Raw genomic sequence first — 21,160 nt, forward strand, 5'->3', positions numbered from 1 at the left:
CTTATTGATTTAATGTCCTATATTGTTCATGTCCTCAACTAATTATTACTTGTTTAAAAAATTCTATTTGATACCGTTATAAAAAGTACTTTTAATTTTAATAAAATTCAATTTAACTTTTCTTTTTAGGTTCATTACAAGTTAGAAATTTATTATTTTACCAATTCGATTTTGTTTTGATATTACGTTACTAACTGACACTCTAAAATTGATATATTAAAATAGTTTATTGCAAAACAGTACTAATAAAATGGTTATTATTTCTTATTAAGTATATCATTTGTTATTTTATTGTGTTTGTTTTAGTATTTTTCATAGACTAATTTTTTCATATTAGTTCAGATTGACTCATTCTGTTTTAATATACTTATCTAGTAATTTTATTGGAAATATATGCAATAAAGATGACAAAAATAATCGTTTCTGACTTGTTTTATTAATGAGTTTTAAATTGAGTTTCACTGAAAAATTGAAAAATAAACATAATCAATTACTCAATTAATACTTTGTTGAGCACTTATAAACTCCTTTGTAATAGAATTATGTCATTTACAGTTTTTGTTTAGGAGGTCTTATTATCAAAAAATTCTTCTAATTCTATACTTTGCAAGAAAAAAGAGAATTAATAAATAAACAGAGTTTGTTTCCAAGAGAAAAGATTTTGTGATGTCTTTATTATTGCAAACCAGTAAGAAGAAATAATAGAAAATTCATTAAAAAATAGAAGATAACCAATTCATTTTAAACGTTCTAATAAAAAACAAAAAACAAAAAATAATTGAACTATTTATTTGTTATTGTTTAAATGAGTCAATACAAACCCAACAATGGAAAGAGTAATGAATTGTGTCAGTTAGAAAAAATGTTTAGTAGAATACAAGAACAGTCAACATCATATAACATTGAGTTAATTTTATATTTAGTTGAAAAAACCAAGGACGATGTTTGTCAAATAATTTAATCATATTTTTCTCAATACATTTACAATTTGTAGCCTGTTCAAGTAATGAGGGCGTTTGATTACTTTTTAAGAAGTACTTCTCAAAAACTATTCATAACAAAGATTCATTTAATTGATGCTCTTATTCGTTTTATTCGTAAAAAAGAATTACAATATTCTTTTTATTGCATGTCACGTGCTACAATGACAGCACTTTGTAGAAATAATTATGAACTTACACGAGAAGACATTGTTTGTTTTGTTACACATTTTCATAAGTTAGTATAATGGAATTAATAAATAGGATGCAGCACATCAACTATTTGTTCTTTGGGAGTCAAAGAGAATTCATGTTAAATTCCTTAATATGTGGCAGTCATTACTTGAACAGCCAGAAAGAGATGGTTATATTTCATTCTTAACCAATCAAATTTTATTTATCCCTCTACCAAATGAGAATAGAGAATTACTAGTTAATGAGATTGAAAGTAATTTTGATTCCTGTGCAGCTTCAGTTAATGAAGACAAAATTAGCATTGTTGCTGATACTAACCAAGATACTAATTATATAATTAATTGGCTTAGACAACGATACAACTCAAATTACACAGATAATATTTGTGATCCAACACATTCTAAAGCAATAATCAGATTTCAAAATGAGGATTGGATGCCATACGACACTTTTTCTTTTGGCTCTGGATTTGTTACAATGAATAAAAATGATATTCCATCTAAATTTGTAGTGTATGGAGTTACGTACTATCTTCATCTCAAAAGAAGTTCAAGAAGTTATTCAAGAAGCCCGTCTTCAAGAAATAGTAACTCTTTCAGGTCACCTTACCAATCACCTACAAGAAGATCATCTCCACCACTTCCTGAATATAGAAATTCATATAGATCTCCTATTAATAAAAATTATCGTTCTTTTTCAAGAGACCGATCACGAAGTCGTTCTCCTACTCCTTTGTATAGGAATTCATTCAATCACGACTCTCCAGGAAGAAGGAGACCGAGGTCTAGAAAGAGATCTTACAGCTCGAAAAGAAAATCATTTAGTTCAAGAAGAAGTAGGTCATACAACAATCGGTCTAATTCAAGAAGTAGAAATTATAAATTAGATCGTTCTAATCCTAATCATTCTCCAAGATAGTCAACTTATTAAATAATTTTTTATTTCTAATTTTTCTTTACCAGTCAGTTTTTGTTTCATAATAGAATCAATTTTTTTATGAACTGTAAATACAATGAACTACACTACTTCATGTATAACTCGTAAAAATTCTGAAATTGAAGAAACTAGAGCTATTGAAATTATTAAAAATGGAGAGTATGGATTTATGGCAATGGTTGATGAGGAAAGTAATAGTGGTTATGGTGTACCAATTAACTATGCATTTGACGGTATCCAAAATCTTTATTTTCATGGAGGAAATGGAAAAAAAATTAAGATTTTAAAGAAAAACCCTAAAGTTTCTTTCACTGTTGTTGGTAAGACTTGTATAGTTCCAGAACAATTCACTGATCATTATGAGAGCGTAATGTGTTTTGGAACTATTTGTTTTGATTTAAGCCAAGAAGAAAAAATAAAAGGGATAGAATTAATTATTGACAAATACTCATCTGAGTATAAAGAAAAAGGAATGAAAATGGTTGGTTCTGCAGTAGAAAAAATGAGCGTGTACAAATTAGTTATTAACTCATTTTCAGGAAAGGTTAATAAATAAATTATACTTAAATTCTTTTTATTGAAATAATTTGTTTTAGAAATATAACAAAAAATGAAATTATCAAATAACACAAAATTATTCAAATTTGTTAAAATAAAAAAAAATTAAATATAATCTTTTCTTATTAAATAAATAATTTTCAAATAATAATTTATTAATAGTATAACTTCATTTTAAATAAAACAAAAAAATGTTTTTATTCTTCTTAATCTAATAAACAATAAACTAATTAATGTAAATAATCTTCTTTTGTCAATTAGACAAAAATTATGTTAATAAAATTAAACTAACTGAAGAATAAAGAAAGGTTATAAGTTAAAACTCAAATATAATAATTTTCAATCTCTCTAATTTTAGTATAATACAAAATAAATCTAATGAAATAATCAATTTTATTAAGAAAGGTTCTTATAAAATGATTGTCATAATTAAAATAAAAATAAAGTCCTTGATGAAAAAGTAATGACAAGTTTCTAATTCAATTAGTATTAAATTATTTTCTTTTTATTTAATAATAACTAGACACAATTAAAATAATATTTCTGGTTATTGATAGATACAAATTATATTGAATTCTTCAAATAATGCTAAATTCTTATTATAATTTTTCTTCTCTTTTAAGAAACTATCTTTATTTTGTAATATTTTATCTTTGTTATAAAATGTTTTATAATTCAAAAGGGAATTCCTATATTTTTAATTCGAGAGAAGTTTTGTATATAATTATTACCTCTATCATCTTTGAAATTTTAAATTCAATTAATTTTTAAGTTATAAAGATGAAAATACCAGTTATTATAAAGAACAAAACTTAATTCTGTTTGGAGTTAAAACAACTTTTATCACTTTAAGACATGAACAAAGTTCGTTCTATTAGTCCACTAACTTATTGATAAAAGCCCTTTCATTAAAAAGTTTAGTTAAAAGGAGTGTTTATGAACCATTCCAAAACAAAACCAACTAAATTATTTTTCTTAAGAATAAGTCAAAACCCTTAGTCTTGAAGATATATCTGTTCTCTATTTCGATTTTTTGTTAACCATTTTTATTTTAAGTTATACCAAATTCAATATCTTTTTCTTCACTTAATCTTTTATTGACAAACAAGAAGAAAATAGTTTTTGAATCAAAAATAACAAGAAGTATTATTAACCAACTAAAAAGTGACAAAAGACAAAAATCAAAGATTTATAGTTTTTATATAATAAAAAAAATTATAATAAATAGAATAGATTTATAAAGTTATAAAAACCCAAAAAAATAGGTAAAAAGCTAGGAATAAAAAATAATAGTAAAGGATGAGAACTCAAAAATAACAAAAGAAGCAATAAAAGTAAAAAAATAATAGGACCAAAAAGAATAAAAATATGGGAAAATATAGAAAAAATGGAGTAACTATAAATAAAAAAGAATAACTAAAAAACAGGATTTGTAAATAATGTCGAACCCTCACAGTATTATTCCTAGACCACGATCATCACCATCTCAAGACGATTCACCTACACCAAATATTGCAGAATATATTAAATCAATTCCTTCATGGTCACCTGAAGAACAAATGATATTAGAAGATAATATGAAACGATATCCTGCTTCACAAAATGCTGAATTTAAACGACTCACATTATTAATGACAAATTTACCTAATAAACGATTAAGAGATGTTTCATTACGTGTAAAATATATGAAAGCAAAAGAAAAACAAGATATTAGTTGGGAGAGTTTTCTTCATTCTTCTTTCGGTCAACAAAGGGTTGAAGTATCTCCTTCTCATTCTATTAAATCTCCTCGTGCTACTCCTACTGATCGTGAAGAAGAACCTAAACGTGAAAGAAGAACTCCTTTACGTATAAAACGTGATGATGAAGACCTCTCAGTTTCAAGTAATTCAAATCAAGTTTCTTCTGTTGGTTCTTCAACAATTAATGGAAGAGAAAGAGATGTTAATTCAATGTCAATATCTTCTAATGCTCCTCCAACTCCTTTAGTATCTAATCCACCTCCTGTTTTACAACCTCAAGTTCCGGTTGCCCCACAACTTCGTGTTCAATTCCCAAATAATATAATTACACAATGTGGTCCTTCACAATATGCAAGACCTCCAGTATATTCTCAAGGTACTTATTCATCTTCTTCATTAGGGAGAGTACCACCAATTATGTATCAAACACGTGATAGAGGATATACACAAGATGACCAAATTTGTGAACAACTTATCTCTGATAATGAACGATGTTTAGAAGGTATTACTAATATAGTATTACAAAAAAGATCTGATTTTGGTGGTTTTATTAATGAATTTAATTCTAACGTTAATAAATTACTTCAACTTACAGGAAATATGACGGGAAATCTCCCTTTGTTTTATTTCGCACCAACTAATATTAACATACCTAAATTTAAAAAAGTTAATTTACCATCGCAAGATCCCTCTGTTCGTCAGCCCCAACAATATGGATTAGATTTCCAAATACAAAAACAAACTCCTAGAGAAATTTCTATCGATAGTAGAAGAACTGAGTTAATGTAATTGGTTAAACTTATCACTTCCACTTTATATCCTAAAACCCCTTTTGTCATTGTTTTGATTTAAGTTTATTGTTTAACGGTTAGTTTATTTTTTATCGTTGTTCATTGATAATAGGCAACAATAAAAAAACAAATTAATTATTGAGAGACCATTGTATAGCTAATACTTTATCTACACTAAACTCATTTTCTCCAGTAAATAACTTTGTTCCTTTTTTTGTAGTGTCTTTATATTCTTTTGTAAATAAATTACTAATAAAATGAGATTTTTCTGTTTTTTTTGTTATTCTCATAAATCTTTTTACAGTAAATGTATAAACTCTACAACTTGAATTCCATATACATAATGATTTTCCTTTTTTCTTCCTTTGAATCATCACTGGTTGTGTTAATTCTTTTGAACGTAATGAAAACACAAAGAAATCTTTATCATTTTTAATATACTTATATCCTTTCTTAGGTGCTTTAGGAATTTGTTTTTTATTGAAACAACCAAATGAATATCCTTCTTTTGTAATAACTAATATCATTACATTACTTTTTTCTTCTACTTTATTATTGAATGACATAGCAGTAAGTTCATCTTTCGAACTATCATACAAAATTGAGTGATGAGTCATCCCAGTCCAATTCTTAAATGTATCTTTATATTCTTCTATTACCTTATTTTCATTACTTATTTCTTCTTCACTTTGTTCTTCAAATGTCCTTGTTTGATAGTCAGTTTCTGATTTATTAAAAGGTTTTTCTGTTTCTATTGGGTCATTTGGTAGTTCTTCTCCTAAACTTTCTTCTTCTTTTTTATTGTTAATTGATGGTTTTTCTTCTTCACAACAAACTGGTTTTTTTGTTGAGTCCCTTAACCTACCATCAATAATAACTTTCTTAGAAGTAGGAGTTTCTGTATTACTTTCTTCTTTTCTTTCAACCAATAACTCAGAAAAATTACTATTTAATGTTTCACTTTTTACGTCTTCATTACTTTTAATTGTTTCTTTTTGTACTTTTTCAACAATAACTTCATTTTGAACATCTTCTTGTTTATTATCTTCTTGAACTTTTGGTATTGTGTTATTGTTAATTAATTCTTTTCGTTCAATAGCTTCCTTTAAATTTTCTATAGGACCTTTTTGTATAATTTCTAATTCATTTTCTTGATCTTCAATTTCATTGTCTTTCCTTTCTTTATTTTCTGATTCGCTTTTTGTTAAACTATTATTATCTAAGAGCTCTTCTTCACCTGACTTATTTATAATTTCTTCTTGGCTATTATTATCATTTGTCGATATTTGTGTTTTAATTGGTGACCCTTCTTTTTCTGATTGACTTTCATTTGGTGAAGTATTAACAAAAGAAGAGATTGGTTGTGTTTTTTCTAACTCTTCTTCACTAATACTATTAATACTATCTTCTTCTTCTTTCAACTGAATTTTTTCTTCATTAACTATATCAACATTTCCTTTTTGGTTCTCCTTTTCTTCTTTAGTTTTATCTTCTTCTGTCTTATAATCTTTTTCTATAACTCCTTCAATTTGGTTGTTTTCTTCTTCTTTATTTATTTTATATAATTCTTTTATATCTTTTTGTTCTTCTACAACTTGTAATTCTTCTGTTTGTCGTTTTTCTAATTCAACTGAATTTTCAATGCTTTCATCAGAAAAAGATTCATCCACAGAAGTTTTACTTTCTATTTCCTTAACTTCAAGTATATTATTATTTTTTTCATCATTTGGTAATATAGGGGTAGTAGCACTTGTTTTAATTTCTGTATTTACCTTGATTGGAACCCAATGGCTATCATCAAAAATACCTTCAGAACGTAATTTGGTTTTACGTTCTTCAAACTTCTCTGTCATTACTTTATTAATGTCAAGTTTATTAAATCTGTACTTTTCTATTTCTTCTTTTTTATAATAAATCAAAGCAATTTGAAGCTTCATCGTAATTTCATCTTTTCCTAAATTCTTTTCTTGAATTACTTGAGTAATTCCAAACTGAGAAAATAACTCAAATGGATGGTCATCAGCAAAAATAAATTTTATAGCGTACCCATCTTCCCAATCTGATTTGAAGTTTTGAATGGGTAACTGAGTCATTTCTTTAACCCAATCATTAACACTTCTCATGTGAAGTATTCCTAAAGGTACAAATTTTGTTGCAACAGAAATAAAAAGAGATAGCAACATCTTTTCGTTGTGACTGACAATATGAATAGCTTCAACTGAGTGATATTTTAAACCTAAACTTTTCCCAAATTCCAGTGCTTTTTCAGCAATCTCCATTTGATCAAATGGTGTTTTGACAACTTTGTTTCTTGTAGTTTTGTATTTTACAGACGATAGTTTCTCTAAAAATTGAATTATAATAATTCCATTGACTTCATTAAGAAGAACCCTTTTCTCCATCACTGACTCAACCCATTTTTCAATAGCCTCTTTTTGTATTTCAGTCCAACTAGTCATGTATTTTATTATTTTCAGTCTTCAACTAAAAAAAATTTTTTTACTTGATTCTTTTTTTTTACACACAATAATTTTAAAGTTTATAAATAGAAATCATAATTTTTAACTTTAAATTTATTCGGCATTCTATTTTTATTGTAATTCTTTTCCGATTTTTTTAGTATATAAAAACGTTACTTGAGTTACTTTGAAAAATAACAAACTTTATTGTTCCTTATTTCCTTTTTTTTATTATTTTTATTAATGTCTTTTTATTCACTCATCAATTAAAATTAGATTTTAAGAAGAACAACCAATTTGAAGTTAGAGAAATAGTGTGGTTACATAACTTTGAACAAAATAAATTCAATTACATCTGAAACTGGTTTCTTAAAATAAAATATATTTTGTCTTATTTTAATTATTATTTTTTTATGGTTTTTAGAATCAAAAGTATGTTTAATTTAAACCAAATTACTCCAAATTATATGAATTTTTATATTAATTTTTTACACCTTTGTTTCTATCAACGCAGTTCAAAATTACCTTTCCTTTATTTCTTGAAATAATTCAGTCTTAGAATACACATAGAATTTCGATATATAAAACAAGAAATGGATAATAAAAATTAAATAAAAAAGAAGAAAGGGAAATAGAATAAAAAGAATAAAAAGAAATAATATAAATTATTATTCATCAAATCAACAGATGATATTATCCCTATTATTGTTTCTTTGTGTGTTTGCTGACAAATATTATGTTGTTGATGATTTCCATTCGTTCACTTATTTCCCGATCAACAAATGCACTTACTATGATGGAAATTATTATGAATATTTGTTTAATGAACCAGCATTAGTATTATCCATTGCCACTTATGCCGATAAATTATGCACTATCCAAATAGAAAACAAACACAAAACAATTGATTTAAATCAAATCACTGATTCATTTAACAACTCCCTTCAATACATTCATATCCCATCATCTGAATGTACTGCTGATTTTAAATTAGAAAGAATAACAGGATATACAGTAACTGTATTTAAGAATTATTGTGTTGCAAATGAAACTGAAGGAACAGTTCTATCAACACTTCTTATAAATAACACTAACACATATGTTGGATTTGCACATAAAATTAATAAAGATAAAGAATGTGAAACATACACAAAATACAACATAATATCTGAAGTAGGATGTGATAGAAAACATAACAGATATTACATCAACACTACTATTTGTTCAGAAGGAGAAATATTTAATGGAGAAGAATGTATTTGTAATTCATATGAAAATTATCAATTAGAAGAAGAAGAATGTGTATTAAAATTAGAAGAAGATAAATTAAAAGCAGGTCAATTAGTTTCAGCATTAATAGTAGTAATAGTATCAGGATTAATATTTGTTGGATTAGTTGTGTTTGCAACAATGAAAAAGATTCTTCACAGAAATGAGTAATCATTCTCTAACAATCAAAAAATAATGAATTGAAGTCTTTGAATTAAAAAAAACGTTTATTTAATCATCGCTATCATATTCTCCTTCTAGATCACCCATCATTACTCCACCTCTTCTTATATCAAAACCTATTCTCTGTTCAGCTTTTTTTCTCTCTTCTTCTTCTTTAGCTAACTTTTTATTATAACGAAGTTTTAATTCCTGATAATTTACTATATTATTTGAAATAACAGTAGCAGTATGAATGAGTTGCATCATAAGTACAGTCAAATTGGCATCATTACTTTCTTGATTAAATTCTTCTCTGAATACTGAATTATCACTGACTGGAATAGAAGAACAAATTTGTGCAATTTTAGCAAGGATATGATCATCTGCTTGAATAATTCCATTTTCAACTCCTTTTAAATATTTAACTAGAATGTCAACTTTCTTTTTTAATGTTTCTATAGCATGACTTATTCCTTCTTTTTCTTTTTTATCAGTTTCTACTGAACTTCCTGAATTAATGATCTCATTAATACCAATACGTTCAACATCAACAGATGCAATACGATAGTTACATGGTACAAATAATTCATTTCTTAATACACAAAATGTGATTGGAATTTTATCTGTTTCTTTTTGATAACATTTACTTATATTTAATATTAAAAATAATCCGTTCTTATTTTCACCAACAATTTGACTATGTAATTCAATATCACTAGTTAGTGGCTCTCCATTAGCCATTCCAGCATACCATCCAACTATTTTGTATTCTTTATTTACTTCTGAATTTAATTTAACACCTTCACTCATTTTAGTTAGTAATTGACTCTCTGGAATTTCAAATGATGTTCGTACAATAACTTCTTCTTCATTTTCAATTCCAAGTAATATCCCTACACTTCTTTCAGGTTTGTTTGTTCCACAATTAATTGTTTTATGTGTAGCACTTTGGGTGATAGAAATCAATGCAAGAGGATGCAATACAACTTCTGGTGTTGTCATTATCTTTATGAGTTCAAGTTCATTTTTCTCTTTTATTAAGATTGAGGTTTAACACATATTGTAATTTGTTATATATGACGTAAATAATAATAAGATCATGATGAACTAAAAATAAAAAGATAACAATAAAAAAATTCAAAAAGGAAGGATAAAAACGAAATTGAAATCTTAAAAATCAGAAGAAACTAGAAAATTGAAAGAAATGGAAGAGTACAATCAAGCACAATCCCTTTTACAACAACAAAACGATATGTTGAGTGAGGCACTTGTCATTGGAAGAGAGAATGAACAAATTGGAGCTGAAACTCATCAAATGCTTGTCCAACAAGGGGAACAATTAAGAGGAGTGAATAACAAAGTTTGTTAATTATTTTTATGAAAATAATGTTATTTAACACATTATTTACATACTTCAAAAGGAAAAAATGTTTATCAGTTAGTTGGATGACATTGATTCAAACGTAACTATTGCAGATAGCAAATTAAAGAGAATGACTTTCAGATTAATCACAGACAAATTTGTTCAAATTGGAATAATTGCTTTACTAATTATTGCTATTCTCTTAGTAATCTTTATTAAGTGGATTTTACCTCTTATTTAAATGGCTATGTGTTTTTTAAATTAATTGTTATATTTCTCAGGTCTAAACAAAATCAATTTTATCCATAAATCAAAGACATAATTAATTTTTGTATTACTCTTTTTATTGGTCATCCAAATGAATTACATGTGATTTTTCATTTATCACTTTTGATTTAAGTTGAGAATTCCTATGACTTGTTTCTACTGATGTTGGAAGAGCTGGTTTTTTAATGTTTGATTCTTCATAGCTTTGAGAGTTAGTAATGTTAATTGGTACAGAGGAAGTTGTAGTGTTGAGATATATTGTTGGTTGTGCGACATTACTACCTTTTACAGATAACTTAGAAATACTACCACCGATGGTTTGACTAGCATTAGAAATTGCATCTTCTTTCCTTTTCTTTTCCTCTCGGTATTGTCGGGCTTGAATCCTTCTTTTTTCTTTCTTTTCTTCTTCCTTTTTAAGTTCTTCTTCAGTCAAATTTTTGACTGGAACACATTTAAATGGTTGATTAGCTTTGTAATGTGGAACAGGATCGGTTCCAGTGTCATCAATGAATGGGTCATCTGTGATATAGCCAAATCCTTTTTTTGATTTCCCAACAAATAAACGTTGTTGAATTCTTCCTAAAACAGAAGAGTATTGATTTTCTCTTAACAATTCACGTTGTTGTGCTTCTTTCTTTGCTTTTTCAATTGTTTCTTCATCTACAATTCCACTATCTGCCTTTTCATCTATTCTTTCATCTTCTGATTCATCCTTTTCAAGATCAACCTCTTCATTTTCATTTTCTTCTTCATCTTCTTCAATCATTAATGAATTAATTGCATCTCCATATTTTTCTTTTGCTTGTTCGTTTAAAAAGAATTGAAAATTAGGCCAAAGGTCAATTTGTCTATCTTCAGGTATTTCAAACTCTTCTGAATAAACACGGGGATCTAATAATTGAAGATCATCCAGAGGTGGCATTTCAGAATCATTTTCAGTGTCTGTTCCATTTCCATTACTTTTAAACACCTCTTCCATTGAATATTTTTGGAAATAAAAGAAATTGAGATTGTATTTCTTTATAGCTCAAAAACTTTGGTTTTTTATTTTTGTTGGTTTAGTGTTTCATTTTATTGTGGATAATTATCTCATACACAGCTCATTTATCATATCCAATTGTAAAATACTTATTCATTAGACCTTAATTAAAATTCTCAAAAAGTATAAAACATCATAAAATAAGTTTAGAAAAAGTCCATTTAGACTTAATTTTCAATCTTTTTAGAATACCATCTTTGAATTCATTCTATCTCATCAAAATTAATTTTTGATTAAACTTTATTATATAATTTAATCGAAGAGATACTGTTTTTGAGTAATTATTATACAAATTGTTTATTTATTCATTTTTTTGAATTCTAAAATTTAATAAAAGTAATTAAACTCTATAACATTATTTTGTATATAGAAACTTACTAAAAATCCTTTTAAGTTTATTTACTTTGAATTGATTTTCAACACAAGAAAAAGAATTATAGAAAATAAAAGATAATACACAATTTTTATCTTAACTCATTAATGTCTAGTTTATAAAATGATAATTAATATTATGACAATATTACCATTCAAAATATTTAGTATTAATAATTTGTTTCTAGTTTGTAATTATTTAAATTAAATAAATTTATGAAATGAAAGTGTTTTAATAGAATAAAATAATAAGTAAACATATACTCAACACTTTTCTAGTTCAAAAAAAAAATCAATTTAATGAGCAGCTTGTTGTTGTGCTTGGGCAGGGGCTTGAGCACCTGGTTGTCCCATGAACATTTGGAAGAGCATCATAAGACCCATCATAATAAACATTTGATATTTTTGGAAGAAAGTACGTTTGTCAACAAATGTTTTTTCACCAATATATCTAGTAACAATAACTTTTCCATCATCATCTTTTTGGTATGTAGTAATTGAAGCAACAAGAGCATCAGTTCTTGGAATATAAGCAGTATATGAAATATTTCTGAATGTACCTTCTGCAATATACATATCTGAAACATTATGGAAATTCATAGTAATAAGAAGTTTATCTTCTTGAACATCATCACCTATCATTTGGATTTCAATAGTACTTCCATCATAAATAGATAATTGATAATATTTCTCATTATCATCATCAATAATAATATCAAGCATATCAGTAAGATCAGTTCTAGCTGTAATATTCATTGCAATTAATGGCTCTCGTTCTTCAAATTCAATTTCATTATCTTCAGAATTATCAGAATCATCAGAAATTGTTGTTTCAACTTGGTAAAACTTCCATTCTCCAGAAAGATATTCTTTCATTTCATTTGGTTGGTTATCTGCATTAACAATAAAGACAAGAGCCAAGAAGAATAAAACGTTCATTGATTGTTTTTAGTTCTATTTTCTTAATTTTCTTTTTTGATAAAACAAATTTATCTACTTGTTCCTTAATCCATTTAATAAAGCTAATCTCATTCCCTTTTTTAAGAAAAACACTTTATTTTTTATTTATCTATAATTCATTGTTTTATTATTATTTAATAATATTATTCTTCTTTACTTATAATTAACCAAATCTTTCGGGTAATATCCATTAATTTGTTCTTGGTGATTTATTTTTTTATTTGAAAAACAAAAAAAAAGAAAAACAAAATAGAAGGAAAAAAAAAAGATTAAAATAAGAATTTAAAGATCAATAAAAGTTTTGAGATGAATAGATAAAAGGAAAAACTTTAAGATTTGTAGCCACGTGGAAATAGAAAGAATATCAAAAGAATAATTTTGGTTGTTTTTTTGAGAAAATGGACGTATATTCCAAAAGAATTCAACTAACAAAAAGAATGATACAAAAAGAGTTGAAACTTGAGAACTTTTAAAATAAAATAGTCAAGGTAGAATAAATATGGTAAGAAAAGCATGTCAAAAATTGATTAATGAAAATGATAATAAACAAATTATTGAAATATATGAAGAGTTAATTTCAAAAATACAAGATAAAGAAAAAGGACAAAATAGAAAAACAAAGTGTATTGAAGAAAATATTTGTCAAACACTAATAAAAAATATTCAATCAGAAGAATCAGAAGTTGTTCATTCTTCAGGAAGATTTTTAAGAGCATTATTAACTAATTGTCATATTGCACAAGAAGCAGCTATTAAAGCAGGACTTGGAGTTATTGTTTCAAACCAATTAATTAAATATAGTGATAATGGAGAAATTTCAGGAGCACTTTCAGGGTCTATTTGGGGTATGGCTGATAATGAAAATAAAAATGAATTAATAACTAAAATAACAATAGATGGATTAAGTAAAACATTAGATAATACTAATATTTTTACATTAACATCTGCAGTTGGAGCATTATTAACACTTGCAGAAGATGATAAATTTGTTCATTTAATAGAAAAAAGTGATATAATGAAAAAAATAGTTAAAGTAATTAAAATTGGAGAAGAAGATGAAACATTAGCAAGATTAATTGGAGGATTTCTTTGTAATGCAGCAGGAGAGAAAGAAACACAAATTCAATTTAATGAAGCAGGAGGAATTGAAGCATTATTTAAATTATTAGAGAAACAAAAAAATAAATTAACAGTTGTTGCACGTATTATGAGTGGGATTAGAGCATTATCAAATGAAGATGAAGGAGTTTTAGAAAAAATAATTGAAAATAGTTCAAAATTTATTTCAATTGGAAAGAAATATTCAACTGAAGAAATTATAATTCCAATGCTTGGAATATTTTTTAATTTCTCACAAACTGATTCTAAAGAAGTTGAAGTTCATCAAAAATGTAGTGAAATAGTTAGTGAATATACTAATAAATGTAAAGAAGCAGCAAGATTAGCATTAGGATATTATATGAATCTTTCAACAAGTGAAGAAGTTGCAGAAGATATGGCAGAAAATCAAAAAATTATTAATGAAGTAAAAAAAGCAATGGATCAAAATGAAGATGAAGATAAAATTATTTCAAGAGGATGTGGATTTTTACAAAATATTAGTGATTTTGAAGAAGGAAGAAAATTAATTTTAGAACAAGGTATTACAAAGAATTTAATTGAAGGATTTAAAAAAAATAGAGAGGAAGAAGAAGTTGTTAAATCATGTTTAAGTGCAATTACTAATATGTCACAAGCAGATGAATTAGCTATAGAAATATTAAAAGAAGGAGGAGCAAAAGAAATTGATCATGTATTAGATGATAATAAAGATGAAGAATTAATTAGATTAGCATTAATTTGTGTTATTAATATTTCATCAAGTGATAATGTTGAAGAATATATTGATAAAGATTGGTGTAAACATATTATTGAAGATTTAGATAAATTTAAAAAACCAATTATTAAAGAAAAAGCAATTACTGCACTTTCAGGATTAGCAACAATGGAAGGATTAAAGAAAGAATTAATTGAAAATAATATTATTACTGTATTAGCAAAATATTTCCATGTTTCAGAAGTAACTCAAACAAAAGCATTAAATATATTATTTGCATTAAGTTCAGAACCAGAAGTAATAAAGAAAATTATTGAATCACATTTATTATCAAGTGCAGTACAAACAATTAATATTTCAGTATGTTCAGAAAATTTCTGTGGATTAATTGCTAATTGTGCTAAAGATCAAAGTATTCATGATGAATTACTTCCATTTGTTCAAGATATTCTTACTATTATTAAAAATAAAAAAACAGAAAAAGCTGTTATATTTGGATTAAATGCACTTATTAATTTATGTTCAAATAAAGAAACAAGAGAAGCATTAAGAACAAAAGAAATTGTTAATGTTATTGTTAAATCAATTAATTCATTTAAACCAACAAAATCAATTGTTCTTTCAGGATATAGTGCATTAGGAAATGCATCAATTGATGAAGAAATTAAAAAAGAATTAGATAAAAATTTAGCATTTGAAACAACACAACAAATAATTAATTTATATAAAAATGATGATATTGTTCTTGAAAAAGTAGTTAATTTCATTGCAGCAGCATGTAATCGTTCATCAGAAAATAAGGAATTAATTAATGAAAAATTAGGAACAAGTCTTGAAGAAATGAAAGGATTTGTTAAAAATGGAAAAACAAAAGAAATTATTGAAAAGATTCAAAAAGCAATTAAACAATAATTTTTTGAATTTAAAAGAAGAGGAAAAATTTCATAAATGAAAGAGATTTTCAATTTATATTTAAATTTTAAGAATATTAAAATACAATAATAATAATAATTTTTTTTTTTAATAAAATAAAGTAGTAAAAAAAAAAGAAAAAAGAAAATAGAACTTAGAAATAAATAAAGAAATAATTTAAGATGGAACATAATAAATGGATTGATCAAATAAATGATAAAAATTTATTTAATAAACTTGCAGAATTGAGAAGTGAAAATATTAGACAAGAATATGATAAAACATATATTAAAAAAATAATTACAGGAAGTTCAAATTTAAGTATATGTCAAAAAATATCATTACAAATGAGAAATATTAATTCAAAAAATATTGAAATATTAAAACAAGAAATTAGTAAATATAATTGTAAAAGATATTTACAAGAATATATTTCAAATATGATGCAAAATTCATTTGAAGATGGACATTTAATAATAAATTATGTAGAATTATGTTGTTTATTTTCACAATATTATGAAAATGATTTTTGTAAAGAATTAAATGAAATACTTTTACAAAATTCTAATATAATAAAAAAATCATTTGGATATTATATATTTATTGTTGAATTATTTCTTGTTTCATTACCTATTAAAGGACATATTTTAAAACAACAATTTATTGAAGGATTAACATTTTATTTACAAAGTCAATCTAAAGAAGAAATAACTATTACAACTAAAATGTATATTCCAGAAATAATTTATTTATTAAATTTAATAGGTTCAGTATTTACAACAATTCATTTTTCATCTCCAAATCTTCAAGAATCATTAAATCAAATTTTATGTGAAGATCAAATAATTAAAGAAAAAATTTGTATATTAATTGGAAAAAGAGATAAATTTACTGATTTATTTACTGAATATAAAAAAAGAGTTGATAAATATTGTAGTATTGGAGGAATTCAAGAAAATCAAGAACTTATTAATATATTATTTCTTCAAATGGGATATAATATGAATTATACTGAATCTAAAGAAGAAATTCAATCAAAAAATTTATGTAATTTATATGATGATAATGAAACAAGAGATTTTTATACTGTATTTCCATCATTTTCTGATATTAAACAACAACCTTTAAAAACTCATATTGATATAAAAATTAAATTTAAAAAATATATTGAATTTTTAAAACAAATAGAAGATGAAAAACAAGTTAATTCTGCTGTAAGAGATTTTTTAACTACTTATAAACATTTTGTTTTTAAAACAATTACTATTAAAACATTTTTACATCAATTAATTTCTAAAATTACTAGTAAATATAATATTTCATTATATAGTAAATATTTTTATTTAATTCAATTACAAACAAAAGAAAATATTGCATCTATTATATTAAAATTATTTGAAAATTCTATTAATTTTGGTTATATTTCAAATTGTATTATTATATTATCTGAATTTTTTAAATTCTCTTTAGATAAAACTTATTTAATGGAAGCTTATGATTATTTATTTTCTACAGATTGTCCACTTTCATCAATTAATAAATTACGTCTTATTTACAATTCTATGGATTTTTGTTGTAGACATTATGTTAATTTATTTGAAGAATCAGAACAATTATCTAATATAAAAATATTTCAACAATTATCAAGAACAACAATTAAAAAAGAAAAAAATGAATGTATGAGATTATTTATGAAAATTAAACGTTTACTTGATTCAACTCAAAATATTCAAGCAGAAGAAGATGAATATATTCCTCCTCAAGAATTATTTTTACAACATTTATTTAGTCATCCTTCTGAACTTACATTACAACAAAGAATTATTTTATTAAGAAAATTTAATTATGAAGATCCAGAAATATGTGAATTAATTATAAAACATTTAATGGATTCATTAATTAATGGTGCATTTATAAATGAAAAAGATGTTGTTATTATGGCTATTCAAATTTCACAATGGCATCCAAAAATATTAGTTTCTGTTATTGATCAATTAATTTATTGTACTACATTTGGATTTGAACATCAAGGAGTAATGAGTAAACAACATAGAATTGTTTATGTTGCTGCATTAGCTCATTTATATAATTTAAATGGTATTAGTGATACTTTAATATTTAAAATTGTTGATATTATTCATAAATTATCTAAGTATTATCCAGAAAATGATGGTCATTTATCTAGAAAAGTTACTTCTTTATATTCTGGTAATTTTGGTGCTCGTTTATTAATTAAAATATTTTCAATTTGTATAGATAAAATGTATTCTAAGAAACCTCTTTGGGTATTAAAAATGATTATAAATATTCAAATTTCAATGAATAATAAAAATATTAAAGATTTGGAAACTGATTTAAATGAGGTTTTAAAAAAGATTAATTTCCCTAGAATGAGAGGAACTCTTGGAACAACTGAATTAAAGAAAGTTTTTAGAGAAATTAGTCAAAAGAATTATACTCTAGAACAAATTAAAATTATTATTGATAGAGCTTATAAAAATATCCAATGTCAACTTGATGCTGAATTTTCTTCAAGAATTGATGAACTTAAAAGATCAGAAGAGGCAAAAAAGAAAGAACTTGAAGAAATTAGAATTAAAAAAGAAATAGAAAAGAAGAAAGAACAAGAGAAAATACAAAGAATGACTAAAGAAGTTGATGAATCGGAATTTATTGATGAAGTAACTCAAAACATTAAAGAAATGACAGAAATGGCACCTGATGGTGCTATTTCTAATGAAACTCAAGTTGTTATGGCATTAGATCCTCGTAATTTCCAGAAAGAGACTGGAAAACGAATTATTGTTGTTACTTCAGATGGAAAATCTAAAACTCTCAATCTAGATGAAGAAAAAGAAAATAAACCAAAAGAAGAAATAACTCCAATACCAAAACCACAAAAGAAAAAAGTTAAAATTATTTTACCTCAATAATCATTGAATTAATTATTCTTTTTCTTCTCTCTCTTACTTATGTTTTTGTTATCTAAAATAAAAAATTATCAATCATAATATGAGTATTTATTTATCAATCATTCTTTATTTTTATTTTCTTCTTTCATTGTATTCTATTAGATAATAACTAAATACATTTATGTTATTGATTTGTCTCTTCTTACACTACTTAGTTATTCTTTCTTTTTGTTCTTTTACTAATAACACAATTTCATCTATTTAAAACAATTAATAAAGACATAACTTTAAAGATTAATACATTAAACTTTAAGTTATTCAGATTGAGTATAATGGAAAAGTTATTAAAAGAAAGAAAAAAAGATTCATATGTTCTTAATAGTAAATTAGAATCATCTATTCTTATAATATTCAATAAGTTTTAAAGTAAAGAGAATAACAGATTTAATACAAAGTATGATTCCTACAATTATTATAGATTAACTAAACACTTCTAATTAATAGAATGTTTTTCTTACAATTATTCATTCATTGATTAAATAACATAGTTTCTATCAACCAAAGTATTATCAATGATATGTTTTAATGTCCAAATTTAGTGTTTTAGAGCATTATGATTATAATAAATATTTTATCTTGATACTTGTTCATTTCTATCTCTTAACCATTTGCTTTTATTAAACCTTTTTTATTTTTTGAAGAAAATTACAATACTATTTACTCGAAGAAGTAATTTTAATTGTTTTGTATCTTATTAATATGGTTTACATTATGTGTTTAGTGTACTTAGTAAAAAAACAATAAATTAAAATACCTTAATCATACAAATCGTATAACTAGTCTATAAAACAAAGGATGAAGAGTATTAGTTGGTACATAAACAGGAGATTAAAAGAAAAATAGAAAGAATATAAGCATATCTTCAATCTTAAAATTAATAGTTTTCTAGCAGTTTATTACAATGGGTAAATCTATGGTATTTTCATATTTAAAGAATGTCTTCATGTAGAATGAAATAATAAAAGAAGAAAATTTTCTATTGGTTTGTATGTGATAATTCTAAAATAATGGATATTCAATTCAAGACTTTATTGTGAATTGAGTTATTGATGAATCTTATAAGAGAAACAGAAAAGAATGTAATATATTGAAATAAATTAATTATTAATTATAAAAAGATGAATCAATAATTGCTTATCTTCATTATTTATATCATTAAATAATCTAAAATCAATAAATATTAAATATTAGGAATAAGTTAAAATCTAAATTACTTTTTGACCATTATTAAACTATTTACTCAATAAATCTATTTAGATAAGTACTAATGAACTGGTTAATATAAAAATAACTAAAATATGAAATAAAAAACTGAAGAATGTTTGCTTCTTTATGAAACAATTTAATTTTTGATAATTAATCTAAAATAATAGAAGTTATTGATTTACATATTTTTGAAATACCGTTCAATTGTTTTATGAGAAAAAAAACAAATAATACAGAAAAGTTAAGTGTTTAATTTAAATAGATGTAAAAAGAATTGACTATTTACATAACAAATTTAGAAGAATAATTGTTTATTTAATATTTATCAACTACAAGTATATACTTTTGAGTCAAGTTCATTAAATTTATTCCTTATCATAACTTTACTAACAAAAATCAACTGTCCAATTACAAACAAATTATGAATAAAATAAAATGGTTAAATTAAATGAAACTAATTTAATCGTATTATTGATATCAACTAATTTTAGTTATAATACTTTTAGATGGTATAAAACTCTATCCAATAACAAACATACAATAAAAAAAACAATATACAATAATTGATAATTAGAATAGTTTAAAGAATATATTTGATTGAATGAAATCATTTGAATTAATAAATAAGTTGTTTTGACACTCTAATAGAAATACCAACTAATTTGATTATATTTGTTATTTATTTAAAGTTATAAGTATTTAGTACATTCTATTTTGATGTATAATAATTAGTTTTTTTTTCATTTTACTATTTTGTGATAAAGTTATGTACCTCGTTTGTTTTTACTGAGGAAGTGTTTTTATGAAACTCACTGTGTTGTTATTTTTGTTCAAATATTTGAAAATTAAGGCTATTAACAAATAGAAATTATTTATTCTATCTATTGAACCAGTATTAAACACAATAAATGTCTAATAACTAAGTTACCATAAAACTTACATCATAAAATGTTCATATTTTCTGAAAAGGTATTTAGAAAACACAACTCTCTACACAATCTCTACACTTCTCATTTTTATTAGAGTCTGTACTCTGAATTTGAGAAATTACTATTGGACTCAAATTAATTGATACTGTTAATAAAGAGGCTATCAAAAAATAAGAGTAAGAACAATTAAAAGAATAAGAGTAAACCAATGAAATAAAACAAAAAGTAA

At 24.4% G+C, this 21,160-nt stretch overlaps 11 protein-coding genes across 11 annotated transcripts, besides 33 other annotated features; 7 read left to right on the plus strand and 4 right to left on the minus strand.

Moving 5' to 3' along the window:
• Nucleotides 1–805: 805 nt before the first annotated feature.
• EDI_103730 (uncharacterized protein) lies at nt 806–2,093 on the plus strand (the record flags this gene model as incomplete). The annotated part of the gene is made up of 3 exons (XM_001739092.1): nt 806–943; nt 995–1,192; nt 1,245–2,093. The coding sequence occupies 3 exons, from the start codon at nt 806–808 to the stop codon at nt 2,091–2,093; spliced, it is 1,185 nt and encodes a 394-aa protein (XP_001739144.1).
• Nucleotides 2,094–2,098: 5 nt separating this feature from the next.
• Nucleotides 2,099–2,128: a sequence feature (AT_rich).
• Nucleotides 2,129–2,187: 59 nt separating this feature from the next.
• Nucleotides 2,188–2,667, plus strand: EDI_103740 (uncharacterized protein; the record flags this gene model as incomplete). The annotated part of the gene is made up of 1 exon (XM_001739093.1): nt 2,188–2,667. One exon carries the CDS (start codon nt 2,188–2,190, stop codon nt 2,665–2,667), a length of 480 nt encoding a protein of 159 aa, XP_001739145.1.
• Nucleotides 2,657–2,871: a sequence feature (AT_rich).
• A 285-nt stretch (nt 2,872–3,156) lies between these two features.
• Nucleotides 3,157–3,188: a sequence feature (AT_rich).
• A 668-nt stretch (nt 3,189–3,856) lies between these two features.
• Nucleotides 3,857–3,911: a sequence feature (AT_rich).
• Nucleotides 3,912–3,914: 3 nt separating this feature from the next.
• Nucleotides 3,915–4,092: a microsatellite.
• A 16-nt stretch (nt 4,093–4,108) lies between these two features.
• On the plus strand, nt 4,109–5,200 carry EDI_103750 (uncharacterized protein; the record flags this gene model as incomplete). Its single annotated transcript, XM_001739094.1, has 1 exon — nt 4,109–5,200. The coding sequence occupies one exon, from the start codon at nt 4,109–4,111 to the stop codon at nt 5,198–5,200; it is 1,092 nt and encodes a 363-aa protein (XP_001739146.1).
• Nucleotides 5,201–5,333: 133 nt separating this feature from the next.
• On the minus strand, nt 5,334–7,661 carry EDI_103760 (E3 ubiquitin protein ligase BRE1, putative; the record flags this gene model as incomplete). The annotated part of the gene is made up of 1 exon (XM_001739095.1): nt 5,334–7,661. The coding sequence occupies one exon, from the start codon at nt 7,659–7,661 to the stop codon at nt 5,334–5,336; it is 2,328 nt and encodes a 775-aa protein (XP_001739147.1).
• Nucleotides 6,655–6,825: a microsatellite.
• Nucleotides 7,662–7,727: 66 nt separating the features above from the next.
• Nucleotides 7,728–7,780: a sequence feature (AT_rich).
• Nucleotides 7,781–7,883: 103 nt separating this feature from the next.
• Nucleotides 7,884–7,906: a sequence feature (AT_rich).
• A 124-nt stretch (nt 7,907–8,030) lies between these two features.
• Nucleotides 8,031–8,076: a sequence feature (AT_rich).
• A 45-nt stretch (nt 8,077–8,121) lies between these two features.
• Nucleotides 8,122–8,152: a sequence feature (AT_rich).
• Nucleotides 8,153–8,264: 112 nt separating this feature from the next.
• Nucleotides 8,265–8,326: a microsatellite.
• A 22-nt stretch (nt 8,327–8,348) lies between these two features.
• On the plus strand, nt 8,349–9,101 carry EDI_103770 (uncharacterized protein; the record flags this gene model as incomplete). The annotated part of the gene is made up of 1 exon (XM_001739096.1): nt 8,349–9,101. The coding sequence occupies one exon, from the start codon at nt 8,349–8,351 to the stop codon at nt 9,099–9,101; it is 753 nt and encodes a 250-aa protein (XP_001739148.1).
• Nucleotides 9,102–9,161: 60 nt separating this feature from the next.
• EDI_103780 (COP9 signalosome complex subunit, putative) lies at nt 9,162–10,094 on the minus strand (the record flags this gene model as incomplete). The annotated part of the gene is made up of 1 exon (XM_001739097.1): nt 9,162–10,094. One exon carries the CDS (start codon nt 10,092–10,094, stop codon nt 9,162–9,164), a length of 933 nt encoding a protein of 310 aa, XP_001739149.1.
• Nucleotides 9,740–9,762: a sequence feature (AT_rich).
• An 81-nt stretch (nt 10,095–10,175) lies between the features above and the next one.
• Nucleotides 10,176–10,297: a microsatellite.
• EDI_103790 (vesicle transport V-snare protein vti1a, putative) lies at nt 10,297–10,696 on the plus strand (the record flags this gene model as incomplete). Its single annotated transcript, XM_001739098.1, has 2 exons — nt 10,297–10,452; nt 10,535–10,696. 2 exons carry the CDS (start codon nt 10,297–10,299, stop codon nt 10,694–10,696), a joined length of 318 nt encoding a protein of 105 aa, XP_001739150.1.
• A 102-nt stretch (nt 10,697–10,798) lies between these two features.
• EDI_103800 (uncharacterized protein) lies at nt 10,799–11,704 on the minus strand (the record flags this gene model as incomplete). Its single annotated transcript, XM_001739099.1, has 1 exon — nt 10,799–11,704. The coding sequence occupies one exon, from the start codon at nt 11,702–11,704 to the stop codon at nt 10,799–10,801; it is 906 nt and encodes a 301-aa protein (XP_001739151.1).
• Nucleotides 11,353–11,485: a microsatellite.
• A 278-nt stretch (nt 11,705–11,982) lies between the features above and the next one.
• Nucleotides 11,983–12,021: a sequence feature (AT_rich).
• Nucleotides 12,022–12,042: 21 nt separating this feature from the next.
• Nucleotides 12,043–12,109: a sequence feature (AT_rich).
• A 219-nt stretch (nt 12,110–12,328) lies between these two features.
• Nucleotides 12,329–12,354: a sequence feature (AT_rich).
• Nucleotides 12,355–12,433: 79 nt separating this feature from the next.
• On the minus strand, nt 12,434–13,075 carry EDI_103810 (uncharacterized protein; the record flags this gene model as incomplete). Its single annotated transcript, XM_001739100.1, has 1 exon — nt 12,434–13,075. One exon carries the CDS (start codon nt 13,073–13,075, stop codon nt 12,434–12,436), a length of 642 nt encoding a protein of 213 aa, XP_001739152.1.
• Nucleotides 13,076–13,189: 114 nt separating this feature from the next.
• Nucleotides 13,190–13,244: a sequence feature (AT_rich).
• Nucleotides 13,245–13,320: 76 nt separating this feature from the next.
• Nucleotides 13,321–13,363: a microsatellite.
• A 232-nt stretch (nt 13,364–13,595) lies between these two features.
• On the plus strand, nt 13,596–15,824 carry EDI_103820 (uncharacterized protein; the record flags this gene model as incomplete). Its single annotated transcript, XM_001739101.1, has 1 exon — nt 13,596–15,824. One exon carries the CDS (start codon nt 13,596–13,598, stop codon nt 15,822–15,824), a length of 2,229 nt encoding a protein of 742 aa, XP_001739153.1.
• Nucleotides 15,622–15,644: a sequence feature (AT_rich).
• Nucleotides 15,825–15,875: 51 nt separating the features above from the next.
• Nucleotides 15,876–15,934: a sequence feature (AT_rich).
• Nucleotides 15,935–16,021: a microsatellite.
• Nucleotides 16,007–18,757, plus strand: EDI_103830 (uncharacterized protein; the record flags this gene model as incomplete). Its single annotated transcript, XM_001739102.1, has 1 exon — nt 16,007–18,757. The coding sequence occupies one exon, from the start codon at nt 16,007–16,009 to the stop codon at nt 18,755–18,757; it is 2,751 nt and encodes a 916-aa protein (XP_001739154.1).
• Nucleotides 16,032–16,060: a sequence feature (AT_rich).
• Nucleotides 16,177–16,232: a sequence feature (AT_rich).
• Nucleotides 16,563–16,588: a sequence feature (AT_rich).
• Nucleotides 16,965–17,005: a sequence feature (AT_rich).
• Nucleotides 17,073–17,286: a sequence feature (AT_rich).
• Nucleotides 17,644–17,671: a sequence feature (AT_rich).
• Nucleotides 18,111–18,163: a sequence feature (AT_rich).
• Nucleotides 18,374–18,467: a microsatellite.
• A 1,119-nt stretch (nt 18,758–19,876) lies between the features above and the next one.
• Nucleotides 19,877–19,986: a sequence feature (AT_rich).
• Nucleotides 19,987–20,072: 86 nt separating this feature from the next.
• Nucleotides 20,073–20,107: a sequence feature (AT_rich).
• Nucleotides 20,108–21,097: 990 nt separating this feature from the next.
• Nucleotides 21,098–21,160: a microsatellite.

The sequence above is a fragment of the Entamoeba dispar genome, genomic scaffold (assembly GCF_000209125.1).
Source record: "Entamoeba dispar SAW760 scf_1105229461979 genomic scaffold, whole genome shotgun sequence".
Taxonomy (NCBI): domain Eukaryota; phylum Evosea; order Mastigamoebida; family Endamoebidae; genus Entamoeba; species Entamoeba dispar.